This window comes from Squalius cephalus, assembly GCF_949319135.1.
Source record: "Squalius cephalus genome assembly, chromosome: 3".
NCBI classification, from domain to species: domain Eukaryota; kingdom Metazoa; phylum Chordata; class Actinopteri; order Cypriniformes; family Leuciscidae; genus Squalius; species Squalius cephalus.
Window position 1 is genome coordinate 37,516,679 of NC_137124.1, and position 21,510 is coordinate 37,538,188.

Here is a 21,510-nt window from a genome sequence, read left to right on the forward strand (position 1 = left end):
TTATCACACGCCCTGCCCAATGATATTATGGAATAAACAGTAAATTAAAATCTCTACCAGTGGACCCATTTTTTTTTTTTGTCACTCAAAGCTGTATCCGCCACCCAGCCCGTGTTTTCTCTGTCCATCTCTTTTTACCTTCTGATAGTTTCCAGCTCTTCCACAGCTCCTCCACTGTGATGTGCTGGTCCTCTCGGTGAAGATTACTGTGTTTATTGGTCTGTTGCTGCTTCATGTCCTCTATTATAAACTGCAGAAGAACAAGAAGATAACGTGCTCAGACCATAGGAAAATGACTTCTTATGAATTAGTTCATGCCATATCATGTTTTATTTGGCTTCAGGGTGCAAGCGACTCTATCGGAGGCTTTAAAGGTTCCAAAAAATATCTTTTAATATCATGCAAATATTTTCAATGCAAAAAAAAAGACACAAGAGAAACATCACATGAATCTCATATCCATTGAGTTCCATGACAATAATTCACTTTTCAGATGCTTTTAACCAAAGCGACTTACAAATAAGGAAAAACCCAAGTGATTAATCATAATGAGCCAACAACATTTGCAGTGCTAATGACCAGAAGAATACATAACTGGAGCAGAGTTTTATAGCACAATAAAGCTATTAGAATAAAGCAACTATATAAGTGTGAAGCTCTCTGTGGTCAGATCTGTGTAAACTGTGTATATCTCTGTGGTTCTGCTTATTTGTGTGCTGCACATACATGATGGAAAATGTCCTTATCCCTTAAACTGTAACATCTTTGGTGTTCCTGGTCAAACATTACCAGCCTACAAAAAAAAAATAGCTTATAAATCTCTTGTTATGCTATATTATCACCTAATTTTGGATTCCATCTTTATATCAACTTGTTTTCTTTTAATTAGGACAGGTTTTGTATTTATTTTTTAAACTGATTTATATGAGCCTCATTGATATGAGAATAAAGTTCATCTCTTTGTGAAAGAAAACACGTTGACAAAAAGATTGAATCCAATATTTGGTGATATTATAGCATAACAAGAGACTTATACCCATGGTTTCACAGACGAGGCTTAAACCTAGTCCCAGACTAAAATGTATGTTTGAGCTGTCGAAACTGAAAGCAACTTGCACTGACATATATTAAAATATGTCAGTCCCATTGTTTTGTCTCAAGATGCACACCAGTAATGTTTTTTTTTTTTTCTAAGGTGTGTTTATAAAAGGTACTTAAAATTTTCTAATTGAACTAAGGCCTAATCCTGGCTTAATCTAGGCCCTATTTGTGAAACCAGGCCATTAGCTATTTTTTTTTTGCATTAAGTGTAACAAGGTGAACATTTTGGGAAGTAGTTCTACCCTGTGTGAGCAAAGTCAGAAAGTTTTAGTCCAATGCGATAACATTAACTAACATTTTTGGGAAAAAGAAAATCCTCTCCGGGTCAAAATGACCTGAACACAACATAAGGGTTATGCAAATCAGCGGTTTGATTGTCCTTTCTGTTTATGAATTATGTTGCTATCTTCAAATACTCATAACCAACAAACGAGAGGCAAGACATCTTTAAAGTCGTGTAGGCTTATTTAGCAACTCTCTCTCTCTCTCTCACACACTCTCACTCTCTCTCTCTCTTACACACAGACACACAGGAATCTGCTGTGTCCTGAAAGAGGACACCAACTTTCAGTCGCTGTAAGGAGAAATTCTTGGGCCTCTTCTTGAAACAGTTCTTGAGCCCAGAAGCACCTGCCATGACCAGAAACAATACTCAAAACACATGTCACGTCCTCACTTACCTCACGTATATATACAAAAATTATCACTTAAAATCAAAGACAGCTGAACAGACAAAAAAACAGGAAAGTAAAAAGAGAAAAAAATTATATTTTCACTTTTAATCTTGTGGTTGTGAGCAAACCTGAAGGCAATGGTGAGGGTCACTGGTGAAGTCTGTACATTTTAGTGTGGAAAAACTAGAAGTCACTAGTTTACTACCTCTTGTGAAGCATTAGGATGTTACTAATATTTTAAAAGACAAATAGCAATTTTTAACCTGTCATGTTTACTTCCAGTTGCAATCAAATAAAAAGAACTGAAGATCCATGTAGTGCAAGGGTTACAGTAGGGCAATGAGAGAACTCAAACTGAGAGGTGCATTGTGGGATTTACACTTTTGAGTAGAGTCTATTATTCCATAGACATAATGATTTTTATACTGTACAAACTGTATATTCTATCCCCTAAACCTTCCCATCACAGAAAACTTTCTGCATTTTTACATTTTCAACAAATATCACTTTATAAGCTGTTCTCCTCGTGGGGACCAAAAATGTCCCCATAAGGACAAGGATTTCAGATATTGCCATCTTTATGGGGTAACGTAAGGTATGCCTGAAGCACACACACACACACACACACACACACACACACACTTCATAACTTCTAACAATGGCTGGAGATATTTGAACTATTCAAAAAGGTTTAATATTCAATTCAATAACATTAGTTAATATAATAGCTAACATTATTAACCAGTACTTTATCAGCATTTATTATTCTATGTTGAAGTAAAATTTTAAACTTACTAATACATTTTTATAATTTACAGTTTCAATTATTTACCGTATTATGAACAAACATGCATTAACAATGAATAATAGTATACATAAATTAACATTACCTTAGATTAATAAATGCTGTGAAATGTTCATTGTTAGCTCATGATAACATGGTAAATTAAAACGTCCATGAAGTGTTTTAATTCCACATAAATATTCATGATTGGTGATTCCTTTTATTGGAAAAGATTTGTATCCATCTAAACACACTGTTTCTGTGAAACAAAATGGCAATTAGCATGTACGGTCACATAAATCATGTCAAAGTCAAGATTATATTTAACTGGTACAGAATGTGTTGCATGTTTCGATCACGTTTAGGAAGATATGCATATGTATGTGACACATGCATGTGACATAAAGCTTTAACATCTCATGAAGCAAATTATGCAAGGATTTTTCATCATGAAAACCAACACACACACACACACACAGTAATATAGTAGCCCTATGGGAGAAGTACTCATATGTCAATGGTCTCTTCTTGCAGGCAAGAATCAATGTCAACTTTGCCCTTTGAGGTCCCTGGTAGGTTTAAGCTTTACTGACCTGTTTTTAAGCCCCCTCGACCCCCTCACAAAATGCATGCACACATATAGAAACATGCCCCCTCCCCACTACAACAAATGCATTATTGTATTAAATGACATATGCTCACCTCAACACTCTCATTCACTTCAATTCCTCCATCGTTGTCGTCGTCTAGCTGCTTGTGAATGTGCCGAAGCGCCTCTAAACTGAAGCGGTCGGCTTCGTTCATACATGGAGGGATGACTGTCAAACACGGGTCTGCAGGAAAAGATACACAATTAACCTTTGTACATAATTAAACTCAGCATTAAACTTCTGCTTTTCTACACAGTTTATTCCAAGTTTATTGCACACCCAGACATACATGGCAATTTTCATATGTAAACAAGACTTTCAACTAAAGATTGCTACATAATAATATTACTCATCATTTTAATCGAACTGTCTGTACGTGTGAGCATGTGCATGTCTGGGCATCTGTAGGGTTCTGTTTACAGTGGTGTGCTTTCACCGGTCTTGACACGCTTATTAGGTTGCAGACTGTTGATATGGCAAATGGTGCTTGGATCACATCATGGCTCTTATTTAAGAGAAGGCGCGTGAAGACGAATCAATCCTGTTTTAACAAACTATTACTAGGAAAGAGCCCTGATTGGATGAAACAGCACACATCACTGAGAAGCCCAAGTATGTTTCCCAAGAGACAGACAGATTAAACAGAATTTTGTTTTTTAAATATATGATATTCTTCCTAAAATATAAAGGCAGCAATATATTTGCTTGTATAAAGACCCATGTATACTATATGAGAAAAGTATGATATTATGAAAAAATAAATGTTTTATATTGTTACTATAATCAAAATATCATCTGAAAAACTGACTTATTATTATTAAGAATCTTTATTCTACAAACTATTGCATCAAGGTTATGTGTACTATATGGGCCTATATTCAATTTAAATGTATTAGAAAATTAGTTGTAAAAATTTGACTTTATTCTATTCAATATTACAGCAAAGTTATATTTAATGGCCTAAATTCAATTTAAATTAATTTGTAAATTTGTTGAAATATTGTAATTTGTAAATTGTTAACTATTTGTTTATGGTTTTCACAATAACATTAAAAAAATATATTGAAAACAAACATTTTGTCCTCAAATTTGTTTTTCTCGAACACTAGGGAGCCCTTCGTTCCCTTCTGAAAAATAGAGTACTTACTACTGAAATAATATTCTTAAAGGAAATTACTAAAGTGCAAACTGAATTGAATGTTTTCTTAAAGGGGTAGTTCACCCAAAAATGAAGAGGTTATTTCTTCTGCTGAGCACAAAGAAGATATAGAAAACATTAGACAAAAACATATTTCGAAGAATGTCGGTAACCAAACATCTGATAGACCCCATTGACTTCCACAGTATTGGGAAAAAAATACTATGGAAGTTAACGGGGTTCATCAACTTTTTGGTTACAGACATATATTATTTTGTGTTCAACAGACGAAAGAAATTCATACAGGTGTGGAACAACTTGAGGGTGAGTAAATGATGACAGAATTTTCATTTTTGGGTGAACTATCCCTTTAATTGCATGTTATTTACAATTACATGAAATGTATTATAGTCGACATTAAATGCAATTTTAAGACTTAAGTGTTAAAGGGGTGGTTCAGGATTTTCGACATCGGACCTCATTTTCAAGTGAGCCTGGTTGTTATTCATCAGTGGAGACAGTTTTCAAAAAAATTCATCCAGTCCTTACTTTTGGATAGTTCGCCGGTGCTAGGCTAGCGCGAGTCAACGGTGCACGTTAGCCTGCCATTAAAAACAGTTTTACCCACTCCACAGTACACCAAAAGCAAATAAATTATAACGCCAGACTATCGATGTAAATGTCTGTTGAGAGAATAATGTTAGAAATCAAACTTTCATCACATTGCATTAGTTATAATTTGTTCCCTGTATTTATAAGCACAGTATACAGCAGCGGCGGAGTTATATTTGGTTACCTAGGAAACCGAGAGAGCCGGTCCACATAATCGCGCAAGTGTATTTTCCTGCCGCAGATAATTGAGATACAAGAGTACTTTGATTTCTAACATTATTCTCTCAATAGACATTTACATCGATAGTCTGCCGTTATAATTTATTTTCTTTTGGTGTACTGTGGAGTGGGTAAAACTGTTTTTAATGGCAGGCTAACGTGCACCGTTGACTCGCGCTAGCCTAGCATAGGCGAACTATCCAAAAGTAAGGACTGGATGAATTTTTTTGAAAACTGTCTCCACTGATGAATAACAACCAGGCTCACTTGAAAATGAGGTCCGATGTCGAAAATCCTGAACCACCCCTTTAAGTGTTTTTAACCCACTTAAGTAGGACTTGACTACATCTTTATGTAAGGTGACGAAGCAAATTTAACCCTCCTCAATAAAATTCAAAATGCAAAATGCTGCTAAACAAAATTAAACAAAAGAAGGTCTTCTCTTAGTATTTGCATTATGCCTTGCATGTGTTCCCCCATCGGATTGCATAATCATATTTGTGTGCCAGATGTCCCTGTCCACCCTCATTTCCATGTGTGGTTTTTTTGCATAGAACTCACTTGTGCTGATGGGTGACATCACAGGAACACTGTGACAACAAGTAATGTCTAACAATTACAAAAACGGTTTTGTCAAACAGTAGGGTCCAAACTTTGAAAATGTGGGGTTTTGTTTGATTAAAACATGAAAAAGATTGTGGAAAAATGAAAACTGTTATGTTATGTTATACTGTAAATTAATGAGAAATATTCGTATGTCGAGTAAATTAGTGACATAGATCAGGTGAGAATTTGTACAGACAAAAGTATTTGTTCTTGCTTCCATTCCAAGCACAATATGCTCTTTGGAGAACATGGTCATCAAGTTGGACGCAAAAGTTCATGCAGTTCGAGTGCCGCTGTCATTAAACATTCTGAAATGTGTTTACTTTTCAGAAAAATTGTTAAGTTGGTCATGTGTAATGACAAATTGTATTCAATTAAAAAAGGATTCAAAATGTCCTACTTTTGGAGTCCACTGTACGTATCATTAAAAGTTTTTAACAACATGTTTAGATTAGCAAAGAAAACAAAAAAAGACTGCTGATGATGTGCAGGTCACTTTTCATTCGTGACATTGCTGAACTTACTAACAAACCTCACCTAATACGTACAGGATGTGGCAGGAAGTGACACGGTGAGGGGGAGAATAAATAAAACCATGCAGCAAAAATAGTTCTGAAGAACAAAATGAGTGGAATTAGGACACGCAAAGCTATAAATAGATTTTTGTTTCCAGTTGTCAGGAAGTGGTTTATCTAAATGACAAAGAACAGTACGGGCCTCCATGAGAAATACACACACACATACACAAACCTTTGAAATGACAGAGGCAGGAGGCACAAGTTACAAATAAAAGATAAACCGCCACTTGCTAAAACTTTCTCTTTCCATGATATAAAGGCAAGAGAAACTAGAGTCCTCAAAAAATCTTCAAAAGCCACTTTTTACTTAAGCTACGAATGACATGCCACAGATCCCCGTCTGATCAATTATTCTTCAGTCTATTTTTAATGGTGAAGGAAATCATTTTTCAAATGAAAAATTATACAAAAAAAGTTAGTATATAAATACCCAATCAAGAGCGACAAATGTCTATACATAAATATATCATAATATATAGAGAAATTTCTAATGCAGTGTACAGATTTTAAATTCTGGGTCCCTTGGATAGGTCGCAAGACTTTAAAAATAGGTCACTAGAATGAAAATGATTAATAAATAAGTACATTTCATTTCACTTTATTTAAAAATAATAATATATATATATTTTTATTACTTAATAAAATACATTCTAAAATATTTTATTAAATAAATAAATATTCATGCTCCTTATACACTAAAATTGACAAAAATTGTACCTTTAGGGGTACAACAAAGGCTGGGTATAGTTAAAAAAAATAGTTTTTTGAGTCAGTGTTGGCAGTCTCAGTCGATTTGGTTCATTTAAAAGTTAGACATTTCAAGGTCTCTATATGCCTATTTCTCATGTCTGTGAGGCAAGTAGCCTATACGCTGAGTTTTGGTTCATTTGTGACAAGCTCCAGTTCACCTTGCAGTTGAAGACGGAGCAACTTTTTCGAGGCAATTCGGTCGGTGCCTAAACAGTATCGAACTCGACACCCAGCCCTAGGTACAACAGCTTGTCACTGGTGCAGTACTCTTAAAGAATATTGTTGTAAAGTTTATCCGGGCCTTCATAGTAGTAACCTTTAACATAGTAGTACACATTAATACTACTCAAAGGTACTAATATGCACCTTTAGAGGAAGATAAGGGACAAATGTGTCCCTCTAAGTGTACTACCGCAGTGACAATCTGTACCCTAAAGCAGGGCAGGACCACTCTGGCCCTCAAGATCCATTTTCCTGCAGAGTTTTGCTCCGACCCTAATCAAACACACCTGAACAAGCTAATCAAGTTCTTCAGGATTACTAAAAACCAACAGGTAGATGAGTTTGATCAGGGTTGGAACTAAATGGTTCTCGAGGGCCAGAGTTGCCCAGCCCTGCCCTAAAGGTAAAATGTTTGCATATTTTTTCAGACAGTGTATGCATCTCTCTAGATAATGATAGGGCTAAATGTAAAATAAATTTGCGTTCAGTTCAGAATGCAATCACACAACATTTTCCACAACCAAGCTATGCTGCCCTTTTAATCTAACTGGTAATTACAGAATTGCAAGAGAGAAAGCAATGTGTAAAGTAAATGCATGTGAGAGATCTGATATGTGCCTGGGACACTCGGATTACTGTTGGATGTCTCGCTTGAACAGAAGCAGGCACACTGCTGAAACACATAGCTTCCCACTTCCATCGGCTTTCGGAGGAAGTATGTTGGGATAGAAACAATGTGAGTAGAATTAAATGTGATATGAGCACTCAAAGAGTTTCTGAATGTGGAACCCGAAAGGAAGCTGACAGGCTGACAGAAAGTGAGACAATCTCTTTCTGTCCAACACACACACTGGGCCTCTCTAGAGACCGTAAGCTGAGAGGGTGAGAAGTCCAGTCAAACAAGAAATGCAATGAAATGCGTCTTTCAGTATATATCACCTTGCTGCTAACATTACCTCAAAGAAAGAGAGAAAAACTCTGAGAGAAACAGGAATGTCTCATGTGTCTTTCCCAGGAAACTCTGCTCCGAGATGCTGTCATGGAACGGGAATAGTAGCCTAACCAGTTCTGGATCAGGGATCTCTGTTAGTTTTGGATCTCCATTGTTTTCTCGTGCTTCTAATATCACAACATGTCGACATACTAGGTAAAACAATCGTGTTGCTTTTGCAGTTTCATTACTTTATATTTACTGTAAAAGTTACATAACCAAATTCAGCAATCCACATTCACCGCACAAGATAACTTATTTAAACAAAATGAATTAAACAAACTCAAAAATGAAAATGAATACAGTGCAATGTATTACTGCAATATAAATATACATTGCGATATTAAAGTTCTGATTACAGAAAAGATTACAGATATTTTCTTCCATATTGTAATGTGGAATGAAATGTATTATTAAAAAAATGTAGGGCATGGAATTGGTTTTATCCATCATTGATGATTCGATGGAGGCAGATCTGAATGCGAGCTTGAGGTTGACTGTAAGAAAGGGGTGGACTTTAGGCACACTAAATAATTCAGAAAATTTTGGGAGCTTTATTTTTAAGAGTTTGGTGTAGTTCATGCATACATCAAACACACATTATGCATGTTACTCAATCCAAATCTTAAACTGCACAACAAAAAAAGACAAAATTCCCTGTTATACACACAGATCTTGACCTCAATTTATTTTTCTGCATTTCCAAGCTTCCGTTTTAAAATAGCAAGATCACCAAAATCGCAATACCAGTATAAAAACAGAAAGACACTTTTCTATACATGGGTGTGAAAACCACATTCACCAAATCTATTAAATCCCCTTTGCTCCTGTCTTTCTGAACCTCCATAAAAAGGCATATTATTCCTCCACGGACGGGGCACCTATAATCCTCTGCTTATGACATTGCATAAGTGTGTTAAAATATTTTTTTCCCCCTCAAAATCTGACAAGGCTCACAATCCAGGAGTTCAGACTTCCAGAAAAGGAGACAGAGCTTGTGCGCCATTACAGTGGGAATGTGCGGATTGAAGGTGAAACCCGAAGACCTGAGTGACTAACCACCAAAGCAGAGAGACCGTTTTAATTAGAGCAGATACTTATCTGTGATTGTATAAGCAACACTGTAGAGTGAAGAGCAGTGTTTGCACTAAGAGGAAAGAGAGAAGTGCACATTCATGAGAGGAAGAAGAACCACACATCATCCGTTTGTGTTTGCAGATGATGTGTAGAGATATTAGTCACATAGGACTTAAACATAAAGACAGGACATCCAGTGATGAACTGGCTGAGGGAACTTCTCTTTTAAGATCAGTCAGTCAGAGGGGAGGAGGTCCACCCACGTACCTTCATGACCTAATGGCAAATGCAGAAGTCTGAACTGACAGTCAAAAAGTCAAAGGGGTCATAGCAAGTCGACTAAGACCTGGTAGATCATTGCTAGATTTTTAAAGGATTTTGTTTGCCCTGCCATCAGTTTCACTGGCCCCACCACTAAATATTATAGGCTACATTTTACTTTTAGTAATGAATTTTTTTATGCACCAGAAATGCTTTCTTTAGATGAATAAAGTAATAAATAAGTACTGTGTTACAGTAACAACTGGAAATGATGCAAAACATTGCTGGTTGTTTATTAATTTTCAACCCACTCTAACTGATGATTTCAAGACTATCTCAAGTTTTTCATCTACAGTATGTTGGCTAGCAACATAATACTAATGTAGTGACATTTAAATAAATACAATCCGCAACAATAATATTCAGTCTCTAAAAAAAGACATAAAAACGTATCGTAAGATTTACCCCATTCTTACTGCTGAGTTCTGTATGAGTTTAAAATACTGCATTGAGATGGACAAAATGAAGTGTTTAGTATGTTACAGCAGCCCGGTCTCACCCCAAAACGTCACATACTGACGCGTCTTGACCAAACGGCAATATACGACGAAAAGGGTACCCCTAAAACGTCCATATGAGACGAAGACATAAGCGCACCAGCAGCGCCTCTTAGCGGTACCCTAACGCATACCTAAACCTACCCATAACCCTAACCCGAATAGTCACATACGGACGTTTTAGGGGTACCCTTTTCGTCGTATATTGCCGTTTGGTCAAGACGCGTCAGTATGTGACGTTTGGGGGTGAGACTGTGTTGGTTACAGATGTGTGAACTGCTGGTTTAGGTGTAAGAGGAAACCTGTAAAGTCAGGACAGTAATGTCCGGTTTTACAGACAAGGCTTAAACCTAGTCCCAGACTAAAATGCATGTTTGAGCTGTCGAAACGGAAAGCAACTTGCACTGACATATCTTGTCAGTCCCATTGTTTTGTCTCAAAATGCACACCATGTTTTGTTTGTTTTTTCTAAGGCACGTTTGTAAAAGCTACTTAAATATCCTAATTAAACTAAGGCCTACTCCAGGCTTAATCTAAGCCCTGTCTGTGAAACCAGGTCTAAATATACTGCCCGGTGGTCTTATACTAAAAAAGGGGGGCAAACAAGCAATACTGCAGATACAAAACATACTTTGAATAGTTGTCTAAATATAAAAACACATGCCTGGTTAACATTTGTATACACTAAATGCATTTGGTTATGGTGATATTTGCATTTATGTTGACATAAGAAACAGCTCTAGTCAAACAGTTCTCTATTAGTCTGACTTTTCTCGAAATAGCATAATCATTGTTGATTTCAGTAACATCATGAATATTGTGAGTAGGCTACCCTCTCGAGTTCCTGTTTGAGAACTGTGACTTCCTGTTTGTTTGGAACCACTTCCTGCAAACTCTCCTACAGATTCTCTAAAATGCCACCAACACAAATATGACTTCAGCAGTTATGCAGGGAAATACGTCACCTATGATACAATATGAGCTATAAACACAATTAGAAAATCTGCCTACAGTTTCACTCCTTTTTGATTTCCATTTTAGCTTTACAAAAGGCTTAAGTCCAGGAATGTCTTGTCAATTTTCCCACAAGAGCATCTGGGCTTAATTTGTCCAATTGTTGAAGAAATTCTGCCACTTATTCAATGACTTCAATAGCGGTCTGATGGCAAGTCGACATAAAATTTCATGAGATTGAGAAGGTACAGATGGTGCAATAGCATTACAAGTAGCTGAAACATTATATTTCAATGTGAATGTGGCAGACTGTAGATTAAGGATGTGTTCACACCTGTAGTTCGGTTTGCTTGGTAAGTTTGGTCCGAAAAAAAAAAAAAAACGCTTAGCGTTCACACTGGCATTTCAACACTGAACCTAAAGGCATAGGGATACGTCCACAACCTGATTGGTCGGCTTTTTATTATGTATATTTTGCGATGGAACATCCAAAACAATGCTGTGAGCTGGGATAAATGCGCTCGTTGTATGTGCGTAGCCTACATATGATGGTATTTTGACCAGCTGAGAACTCGTGAAGAGCTTATTAAGGAGTCAAAACAGCAGCAGGAATCCCTCTGTCACACACACATGTGAAGATGTGCTGCAAGGAGACGTGGTTCTGATGCCTGTACCAAACTGTGATGGGCAACATCGTGACTATAATGAGAAAAAACAGGCATGCTTCAGCATTATGTCCTTTTAGGGTCACATCTTGTGACATTATGTCCCATATTTGGTTGGCTTACATGTCTTTGGTCAGTGTTGTGTTCATATTTCATTTGAACCACACCAGAGTTACCAGAGTTAATTTGGAAGCGGACCGATACCCATATTTTCAGCAGCCTCAGTCCTCTTGTTTGGTGCGCACCAGCACACGGATGGCAGCATTCACGCTTATTCAAATGAACTGCACTAACAGAGCAATCGCACCAGAGTTCGTTTTAATCGAACCAAACATGCCAAGTGTGAACTTGTGAACTAAATCCCCTTTCACACAGAGCGTTGATCCCAGAAAATTACCATAGATATTTTAGAGTGTCTTCTGTGTGAATGTACACACGTCCCGGGATGGGGACCTAGTAACATTGCTGGGATCAGTCCCAGAATGTGCCCTGTGTGAACAAAAGGAAGGACCGGCACTGGTCCTTCCTTTTGTTCACACAGGGCGCATTCTGGGACACCCCTTCACACAGGGTAAGGGGTGTGCTGTAGTGATGACGCATGTATCGTCACAATGACGTAGTAATCGTGCAACTCTTTGACCAGGGTTTTTAAATACAGGTTGCACATTAACAACGAAGAAAGTTTGTGTACTTCAAGGAACAAAGGAATTAAGGATGAAAGTTTGCACATCAACATCTAATGCCGGATCAGCTGCCATGTTGTTCAAAGCAATGCAAACTCTTCCGCTGTTTTACCTCAACACTAACGTTTGTGACACGTACATTACAAGTCACATCCTAATGTGAAGGCACGCACAAATTCCAGAAAATCACTGGTAGTGTGAATGAACCAAAATTAAACGATCCCAGGACAAATCCCTGGACATTATTAGTGCGTTTTCCGGAATCTCTGTGTGACCTGCAGTATAGTGTCTATATCGTATATGGATGTAATATGCGGCATCCAGCATGATAGTGCATTTCAGCATAATGGTAGTTTAATTTGATGATACAACTCCACTATAACACAGTATTTCAGCATTATGACAGCACACACCTCACTCACTGTCCAAAGAGATGACATCACAGCATGATGGATTTAACCTTTGACCACATTTTAGGCACCAGTGGAATAATTAAGCCTTCAGTCTATCCACAATCAATTAGCCGAACAGAGTTATAGCGGAAGTGCAGCACATGGCAACACAGATACAGAATGTGTAACTCTAGCGGTTTGTGAAGCCGGATAAGCGGCCCATGAGAACGCACCTGTTTTGGGGAGGGGGGGGTGCAGAGCTGGATTACCACTAACCTCAAAGCATACGCTGACTCATCTAGCACTTCAGACCACTTTACCCACAGTGGAGAGTAAAATCTCAATAAAAGGTGGCTTGATTTAGCGTTTCTCACTGACCACTGCTTTAAAAATATATAGTTGAATGTGTCTATACACTACCGTTTAAAAGTTTGGAGTCTGTAAAATGCTTTTGAAGCATTAAACATTGAAACATTTTAAAGTCTCTTACGTTCACCAACGCTGTACAGTACAGTCAAAACAGTAATATTGTGAAATAATTGATTTCTATTTGAATATATTATTTTAAAATGTGATGGCAAAGCTGAATTTTCAGCGATCATTACATTACAGTCTTCAGTCTCACATGATCCTTCAGAAATCATTCTGATAAGATGATTTGGTGCTGAAGAAACATTTATTACTATCAACGTTTACAGTTTTGATGCTTATTTTTGTGGAAACGGTGATCTATTTTTTCAAGATGCTCTGATGCATACAAGGTTCAAAAGAGCAGCATCTGTTTAAAAAAGAAATCTAAAAAAAAAACTGTATGGTGGCGATACTTGCTGAAAAGCTGTGAGAGAAGAATATATTGTGTATTATCAGCTGATATTATACTAGTGCCAATCCTGAAATACTCACGGTAAAAGCATAAGAAAACATTTTGAGGAATACTGGGTCTGATAAAAAAGAAAGTGATGTCTCTGTCACATACTATAGAAGTATTGAGAGCCAGTCATTGAAGTTAGAGATAAAGGAACTGAGAGCGTGCCAATGTGACATACATTTTTCTCGATTGCTTTCTATGGTTAATGAGCAGGTTGTTTGTTTAGTGGCAGAAGTGACAGGTTTTTTCTCTTTTTTATTTTCTTTTTTTTCATAGAACACACCCTTTGTAAGCATTCTGTATCTTCTCGTCTTGTTTACAGAGACGAGATGTACAGTAAGACCCACAGTCTCTCTCTCTCTCTCTCTCTCTCTCTCTCTGACCCTGAAGAAAAAGGAAAGTCCCTGAAATGAGAGGCTGCCCCTATTCCTTTCATCCGAAACATCCCTTCATCTCATAATGTTAACAGCACCACTTCAAGCTTTCATAATACATATATGAAAACATGTTTCTAAAAAAAAACAAATAAATAAGTAAGCAGTTTTGGACATAAAAGCATAGGCATGCACTGTAAAAAACAAAACTTTATTTTTGTTTATTTGTAAATAAGTAAATAAAACAAAGATTATTGGAGTAAGTTTTACAAGAAAATATTAATTCAGTCTTTCTAATTCAAAATTGTATTTAATTCAATGCTCTATTTGACATTTTTTTTGCAACTGTTTATGAAATCTACTAGCAAAATATTGAAAATTGTTCCAACACCATTTTTTTTTCTGTGTGACTGTGTAAAATGTCTCTCATGCACCTTGAAAGTCAAACACCATGGCAATCTGTTGTGATAGATGTGAGCAGTGGCCAGTTTTCCATCCAGTCTTCCAATGAATACACACAACTATACTCTCTCTTGGCTTTTTGTGATGCCTGACACTTATCTTATTAATAAAGCAACCAATGTAAATAAACCTGATACAGATGTTTGAACAGTTCTGTTTAACTCGCAAAATGACAGTGACGGTGGACATTTGAGACATTCTGATGCAGGCAGCTATAAATACAGAAAAGAATGAACAGAGACTAATGTAACATGAGCTTTACAAAAGGAGAAATTACACCAAGCAGCTCACTGAAACTATATAAGAAAATATCTGCTTTTATGGACAGCAAGCATTCTGTGTGAATGTGAGAGTGTGTAAATGAGTGTGTGTGTGTGTGTGTGTGTGTGTGTGTGTGTGTGTGTGTGTGTGTGTGTGTGTGTGTGTGTGTGTGTGTGTGTGTGTGTGTGTGTGTGTGTGTGTGTGTACAGAGATCATGGGCATGTAATCTAGGGACCACAGGTGGACTATAAAGTGTCTTTCTCATCCTCTGTAGTGGGTCTTAGCACCTTCATGTCATTCCCTTTTTAGCATCATGCCAGCGGATGTCACAGCTGAGTGCTTGGCATGTTTTCAGGCTCCACGATATGATACCTGTGTTATATTGTTCTAAATATATCACAACCCCAAATCATCAGGGTTACAAGCCATTCGGAAATGAACTGAGAATTCCACTGAAACTGCAAATCCATTCATGAATTTGAATTGAGTTAGCAAACAGGATGCGAAATTATAATTTGAATTTTAAAGTGGAATTAAAATAAAAGGATATTCAAAGAAGTGTAGTTTTTAATAATGTATTTAATTTTTGCGATATAGGCTACATATAAAATTCAGGTATTACTACACACAAGTTAAAGGTGCTGTATGTAATTTTGACTGTACTAAAGCACAAAAATACCTTCATTATTTTAAAAAATACCATAAGATTTACATCCGTTCACATCTCTTTCCTCAAGTACAGTACTTGTTTCTCCAAAAAACAATGATTCCTGTGTGGAATCTCATGAACCGACTGAGTTTTGCCCTAGGCTAGGCATTGAGCCAAATAAACATAAATAAACATACTTAAGACAGGAGGAAGTATGCATTTCTGTTTATTTTGCTTACCACCTGTACGTCTTTTTTTTTTTTTTTTTTTTTTTGTCTTTTTGTACAGGCCTTTTTGTTTTTGCACTTTCAGCAATTTTCTTGTGTCTTCCAATACAAAATGGGTCATTTCACTTTATTTACACCAGTATCCTGAAATGCACCCATCACATTGTGAAAGCAGCTAGTCAGACCAGACTAGAAATGACAAGAAAACCTCACAGCCACATGCAGCGTATCACAAAGAACTCCTTCAGTTCCTCTGAGAATGGCACAAAACAAGCTGCACAGTCCAGCTCAATACAGTGACCTACATTCCCATTGGGGACTATTTTCTGCATGATCTGAGATACCAGTTGGACAATGCAAGGCTTCAGAGAATAGTTTCAGTTAAATTAAAACATTACTCTTGCCATTTTATTCGTAAAAGAGGCCACTCTGGCCTTAGATAAGCACAACAGTGTCTGGGGTCTCATCAAAGACACATGAGAATATGTGCAATTACAGTATGTGGATCTTAACTGCTTTATTCACAAGGATCCAAACAGACTGAAGATCTGGAGATTTTATTATTCATGTTTGCAAAGGAAAATATTACCATATTACCTCGAGTCTTTTCACGTAGTGTAATAGCGTAGCGCGTCTGTGTTGCACGTCACCACGTAGGCTCACTATGGGGCGACGCTGGTCATGTGTGTGATACGTGGTCACGTGCAACACAGACGCGCTACGCTATTACACTACGTGAAAAGACTCGAGGCCCAGAGAGAAGGAAATGAAAAGTGGAATAAAGTTGTTATTTTTGTTTGTTTTTGCGCACAAAAAGTATTCTCGTCGCTTTATAAACTTAAGATTGAGCTACTGGAGTCACTTGGACTATATTAACAATGTCTTTAATACATTTTCTGGGCCAGCAAGTTATAGTGTCCATAAGCCTGTGGAGGAGTGATCCAGCACTCAGATTTCATCAAAAATATCTTAATTTGTGTTCCGAAGATGAACGAAGGTCTTACAAGGTTGGAACAACATGAGGGTGAGTAATTACTGACAGAATTTTCATTTTTGGGTGAACTAACCCTTTAAATTACACCTCTAGTGCAGTTCGTTTAGTAGGAATGTTACTATGTTTCTTGATCAGGCTTACGAATATCGTATGATTACGATATTGCCTGATAGACAATATAACAGAACAAAATAAATAGACTTACATTGTTATACTTATGGACAAGAATGGAAACCATATTTTCAATTGAATCAGTGTTAGCCTGGAGCACATACTTCATAGAAGTATGTGTTTGTATTAGAAGAACTAATGTAAACCCTCAGGAATTTAATTAATTACCCCAAGAGAAATAGTGTCTGTCATACTATTGTGATGATGGTAGATATCAGACATGCAGGATATTCTCAAACTGTTACTGAGTAACCAAAGGAATTGATGGCATCTAGTGTTCCATCTGAGCAGACGTGTGTGAATGTGTTCCACTAGATTGTTTTAAAAAAAAACTGTCAGGGCAGTCTAGATTATGACGTCTAGTTCTAGCACCCAAGTTTGGACAGCGATCAGTTGTCATTTGATAATATTAAACTTGAAAAATGTGAATATATAATAGCAGCCTCATGTTGTTTCAAACCTGTATGGATTTCTTTCTTCTGTGGAACCCAAAAAGTATATTCATGTAATTTAGAATTTAATTATTTCTGGTTTGTGTAAAATTCTGAGATAACATTTCACTGTTTTTATTCATGTTGAGGAATACTGAATCTGTTTTTGTGCAAGTGAGATGAGTAAATGCATGCTTACATTTAGTCTAAGACTACAACCATCATGTTTACACAGCGCACACAACCTCTGTACCTTACTCCCAATTTCTCTCAACATTGGGAGAGAAGAGGTGTCAATCAATAAATGGGAAAACCAAGTAAATTGTGTTACTTATTTAAAAGTAACCCATATATTTTGTTGTAAATTTAGTGTTACTTTTACGTGTGATTACGTCTGATTACGTAACTCACGTTACTTGTAATGTGTTAGTTACCCCACGACACTAGCCTATAGGTTACATACCTGTCAACATTTGGATACCAAAATACAGGAGATCTAAAGGGGTGGGGGTGGGGGGGGGGGGTGAGAGGCAGGCTAAATACACATTAATTGCGCAGATATTAACATAAATAAATACATAATCTCTGTATTACATACATAATACATTACAAACATAGTCTCCAATGCCATCTCTCTCATGTTCGTCCATCCTCGGGATGCTGCTGTTCTCGATTTTTTCCCCCCAAACTACTTCAGAGGACCTTTAAGTAACCGGAGTTAAGTTATAAAATGTTGCGTAAAAACAGAACTATAACATACCAGCTCTGATTCACCTCAGCCCTGCATATTGAAGGTGCTCTGATGCTGCTTCCAGAGCCTTAATAGCTCTGTTTGTTTTGAGACAATGTCTATGGAAAACAACTGCTCTGGCACAGAGTTCCTTTTAATAAGACCAGATAAAGAGATTAACAGACAAATGAATGGAAATGTAAAGGGACAACAGTGTTGCAACACAACGGCGGTGCTGCTGCTATTACTGAGAGACTACTACTTTGCGATGGACACAAAGATGGACACAAATGCTTATGATGCCCTTTAGATGCAGTTTTTGTGCAGATAACACTATTTAGAGAATGCTACACATTATAAAACATGTATTACACACAGACTGACACCATCTAAGCATTCATTCTGTTGCTGTTCAGGCAAGAGACAGGAGTACACTTGTACAGCCTATAACTTTTGGTATTACATTGATGTCAATCCCACTAAAAGACAAAAGACAAGAATGTTGCATTACAAGTCTGTGTCTACAATTGAATGGCTGACGTGACACAACCAGCATGTGAAAGGCTGCTTTTACATCATTGCTTACTTCCTACTTCAGACTTATGTAATGATAATACTTGTCTAGAGAGAAAGACACAAAACAAAGATCATCTGACACATTTTGAAGGCTACATTAAATTACAATTCCCAGACTCATGCTTCCAGGACAGAGGGTCCCTCAGAGAGGCAGTTTGTTTGTTGAGAAGCTAAACAGTCTAAATACACAAAGGCATTTAATGTGAGAACAGCCACGTTCACAGGAATATCACTAAGGGGATTTCATCTGCCAACTCAACAAACATTCAACAACAGTCGATTTCTAAGGACCTCCTGAGAGATTTATGTTAGTTGTATGATAGTGTCAGCCTCAGACGCCATGCTTTTACAGACCGTTGGCCGAACGTCTGATGCATATGGAACACAAAATTGGAAACACTTCAGAAGTTACGAAGTCTTCATCTAATTGGCTAAATTCTACAGGATTTCTGGGAGATGTGCGAGTTGCGTTCTTTAACGGCCCGCCTGGAAACAAAGCCGCCGTGACGCCAAATCTCCTCATGGAAGAAGAAAGCCGTCACGTTTACTGTGACAATGAGCACTTACAAGGATCAACTAAACCCTGCATTTCAAAAGTATGTGAAGTTTGCAGCTCCATTTGCAAAACGTTCTTGAATAAATAATTTATTAGATTTTCACCCTCCAAAGCATGACACAGAACAAAACGAACTATGATTGGTTGCATCACATGTCAGTCAAATGTCCTCTTGGGTGGTTGTATGAGGAACTGTGACTGCTAAATGTGGTAAATGTGAGAACTGTTTTCAGTCTCTTAAAGGGGCGATATAATGCCCTATTCACCAGCTGTAAAATAAGTCTCTGATGTCCCCAGAGTGTGTATGTGAAGTTTGAGCTCAACATACTCCACAGATATTTTATATAGCATGTTAAAATGGTCACTTTTTGAGAATGAGCAAAAATGCACTGTTTTTGTGTCTGTCCTTTTAAATGCAAATGAGCTGCTGCTCCCGGCGCAGGGGGCGGAGCTAAAACAGCTCGTTCTTAGCAGCTTAGATTACCTCACACAAACATGCACTGAAAATTTCTAAAACTTTTAGCCTTTTATGTTCAAACCGAAGTCAAGACAAAGATGGAGAGACTCAAGAAGAAGTGACAACATGTAGACAACATTTCTGAATGGTTAGTTGATGAATTTATGTAGCTTATGTGTAGTTATCTTCTAGTCACTGATTAGCATATTCTGTCTTGATCATCTATGAATCGTGCTCCGGGGGCGGGGTTTATGTAAATTGTAGGGTTGGTGATGTCACAAACCCGGGAGGAATGTCCTGTAGTCCCTACCAGCCATTTGTTGTAGTCCTTACAGTCCCAAAAATATTTCTTTAAAAGCAAATATCTCCTTTGCTTTGAACTTTGAGCATCATAACTTTGCAGACTTTGTTTATGCTCAAACAGCAACATCACACACTAACTTTAGAAAAGTTAGAAAAGTGAAATCATAATCAATCACCCCTTTTAAAATAATAAGTTCTGAAAAAAAAAAATCCTTATCTGATTTAGCATTTTTATTTATTTATTTATTTATTGTTCTTGTTCATGGCGAGAGCCAAGTTTAGTTATTCAAAAATAAAAATAAATAGCCTAAAATGTTAAAGATCTTTTTTTTTTTTCTAAAAACCTTAAGACTGGATTTACTTGGTTAAAAACCTTTTCAAAGGTATCAACAGAATATTACAGAAGTATTAAAGTAAAAATATGTTGAATAGACAGTGTATTCTGACAAGATGAACACTTTGGTGAATTTTCTCCTGATAATAAAAAATTATTTGTCAGTCTCGAGTTTACTATCCGACATCGAGTGTAAATGACTTGATCCCAGCGATTATTAAAATGGATTATTTTTTTTCCCAAAATCAAGATGTAGGCTAGTTTGTTGTTTAAGCACTGATCCCATTCCAATTGCCATTTATTTTTGGTGTATGCATTCAATGTTGGTCTCAGATCTGTGAAAGGTATAGTGCATTTTACTGGTTCTGTAGATAATGCTTATTTGACAGCACGGTCTGCTTGCTCATTTCCAGAGATTCCCGAGTGGCCAGGATAAAATAATATCAAAAATCTTTGATTCAAGCGATGACAATTTGATTAAAATCTTCACAGTTGTTTGGTGATCAGTTTTTATAGATTCCAATGCTTCAAGATATGATTTTGAATCAAATATTATTAAACCATCATTTTGCAAAGAAATCTCAATGGACTTCAATGGCAATAATAGAGCATTTGCCTCTGCAGTGAAAACTGAACTTTGGTCAGGGATGCGTATTTGTAGTTGATTTGTTGCAAAAGCTGTTGCCACTAGATATCCAGATTTAGATCCATCTGTGTATATTGTGGAATGTTGTTGGAAAATTGATCTTATGTCCAAAAATTGCTGGTGACAAGTTTTTGATCCAGACTATTTTTTTAATTAGCATTTTTACGAGGTAAAGTAAGGTGAGGGAAATGATTTTGACTGTTATAGTGTCTCAGAGAGAAAGTATGTGAATCTATTGTCTCAGAGAGAAAGTATGTGAATATATTGTCTGTCTGAAAGGAATCTGAAAGGGCAAGGTGTAGAAATGTAAATACGGAATGAATGAAGGATGAACAGTTAAATACAAACAGTTAAATTCTATCATTTACTCACCCTCATGCCATTCCAAACCTGTATGGAACACAACAGTAGATACTTTAAGAAATGTCTAAGTGTTTTTATGTGCGTAGAATGAAAGTCAATGGTCACCAAAACGGTTTGGTTACTAATTTTCCACCTGGGACAAACAGTTCAGTTGTCCCACCTTATCAGTGGTCCTAAGGGGGAGTAAATGATGT

The 21,510-nt window shown here is 36.9% G+C and overlaps 1 protein-coding gene across 2 annotated transcripts in view; it reads right to left on the reverse strand.

Moving 5' to 3' along the window:
- Nucleotides 1–21,510, reverse strand: part of stim2b (stromal interaction molecule 2b) — a 48,074-nt gene that overhangs the window by 20,800 nt on the left and 5,764 nt on the right. For both annotated transcript variants that reach the window (XM_079867269.1, XM_079867268.1), the window contains 2 exons: nucleotides 3,262–3,392; nucleotides 139–250 (listed from right to left, as the gene is read on the reverse strand). In XM_079867269.1, coding sequence (XP_079723395.1) covers nucleotides 139–250; nucleotides 3,262–3,363 — 214 coding nt within the window. In that variant the 5' untranslated portion in view covers nucleotides 3,364–3,392. The remainder of the gene's footprint in view (nucleotides 1–138; nucleotides 251–3,261; nucleotides 3,393–21,510) is intronic.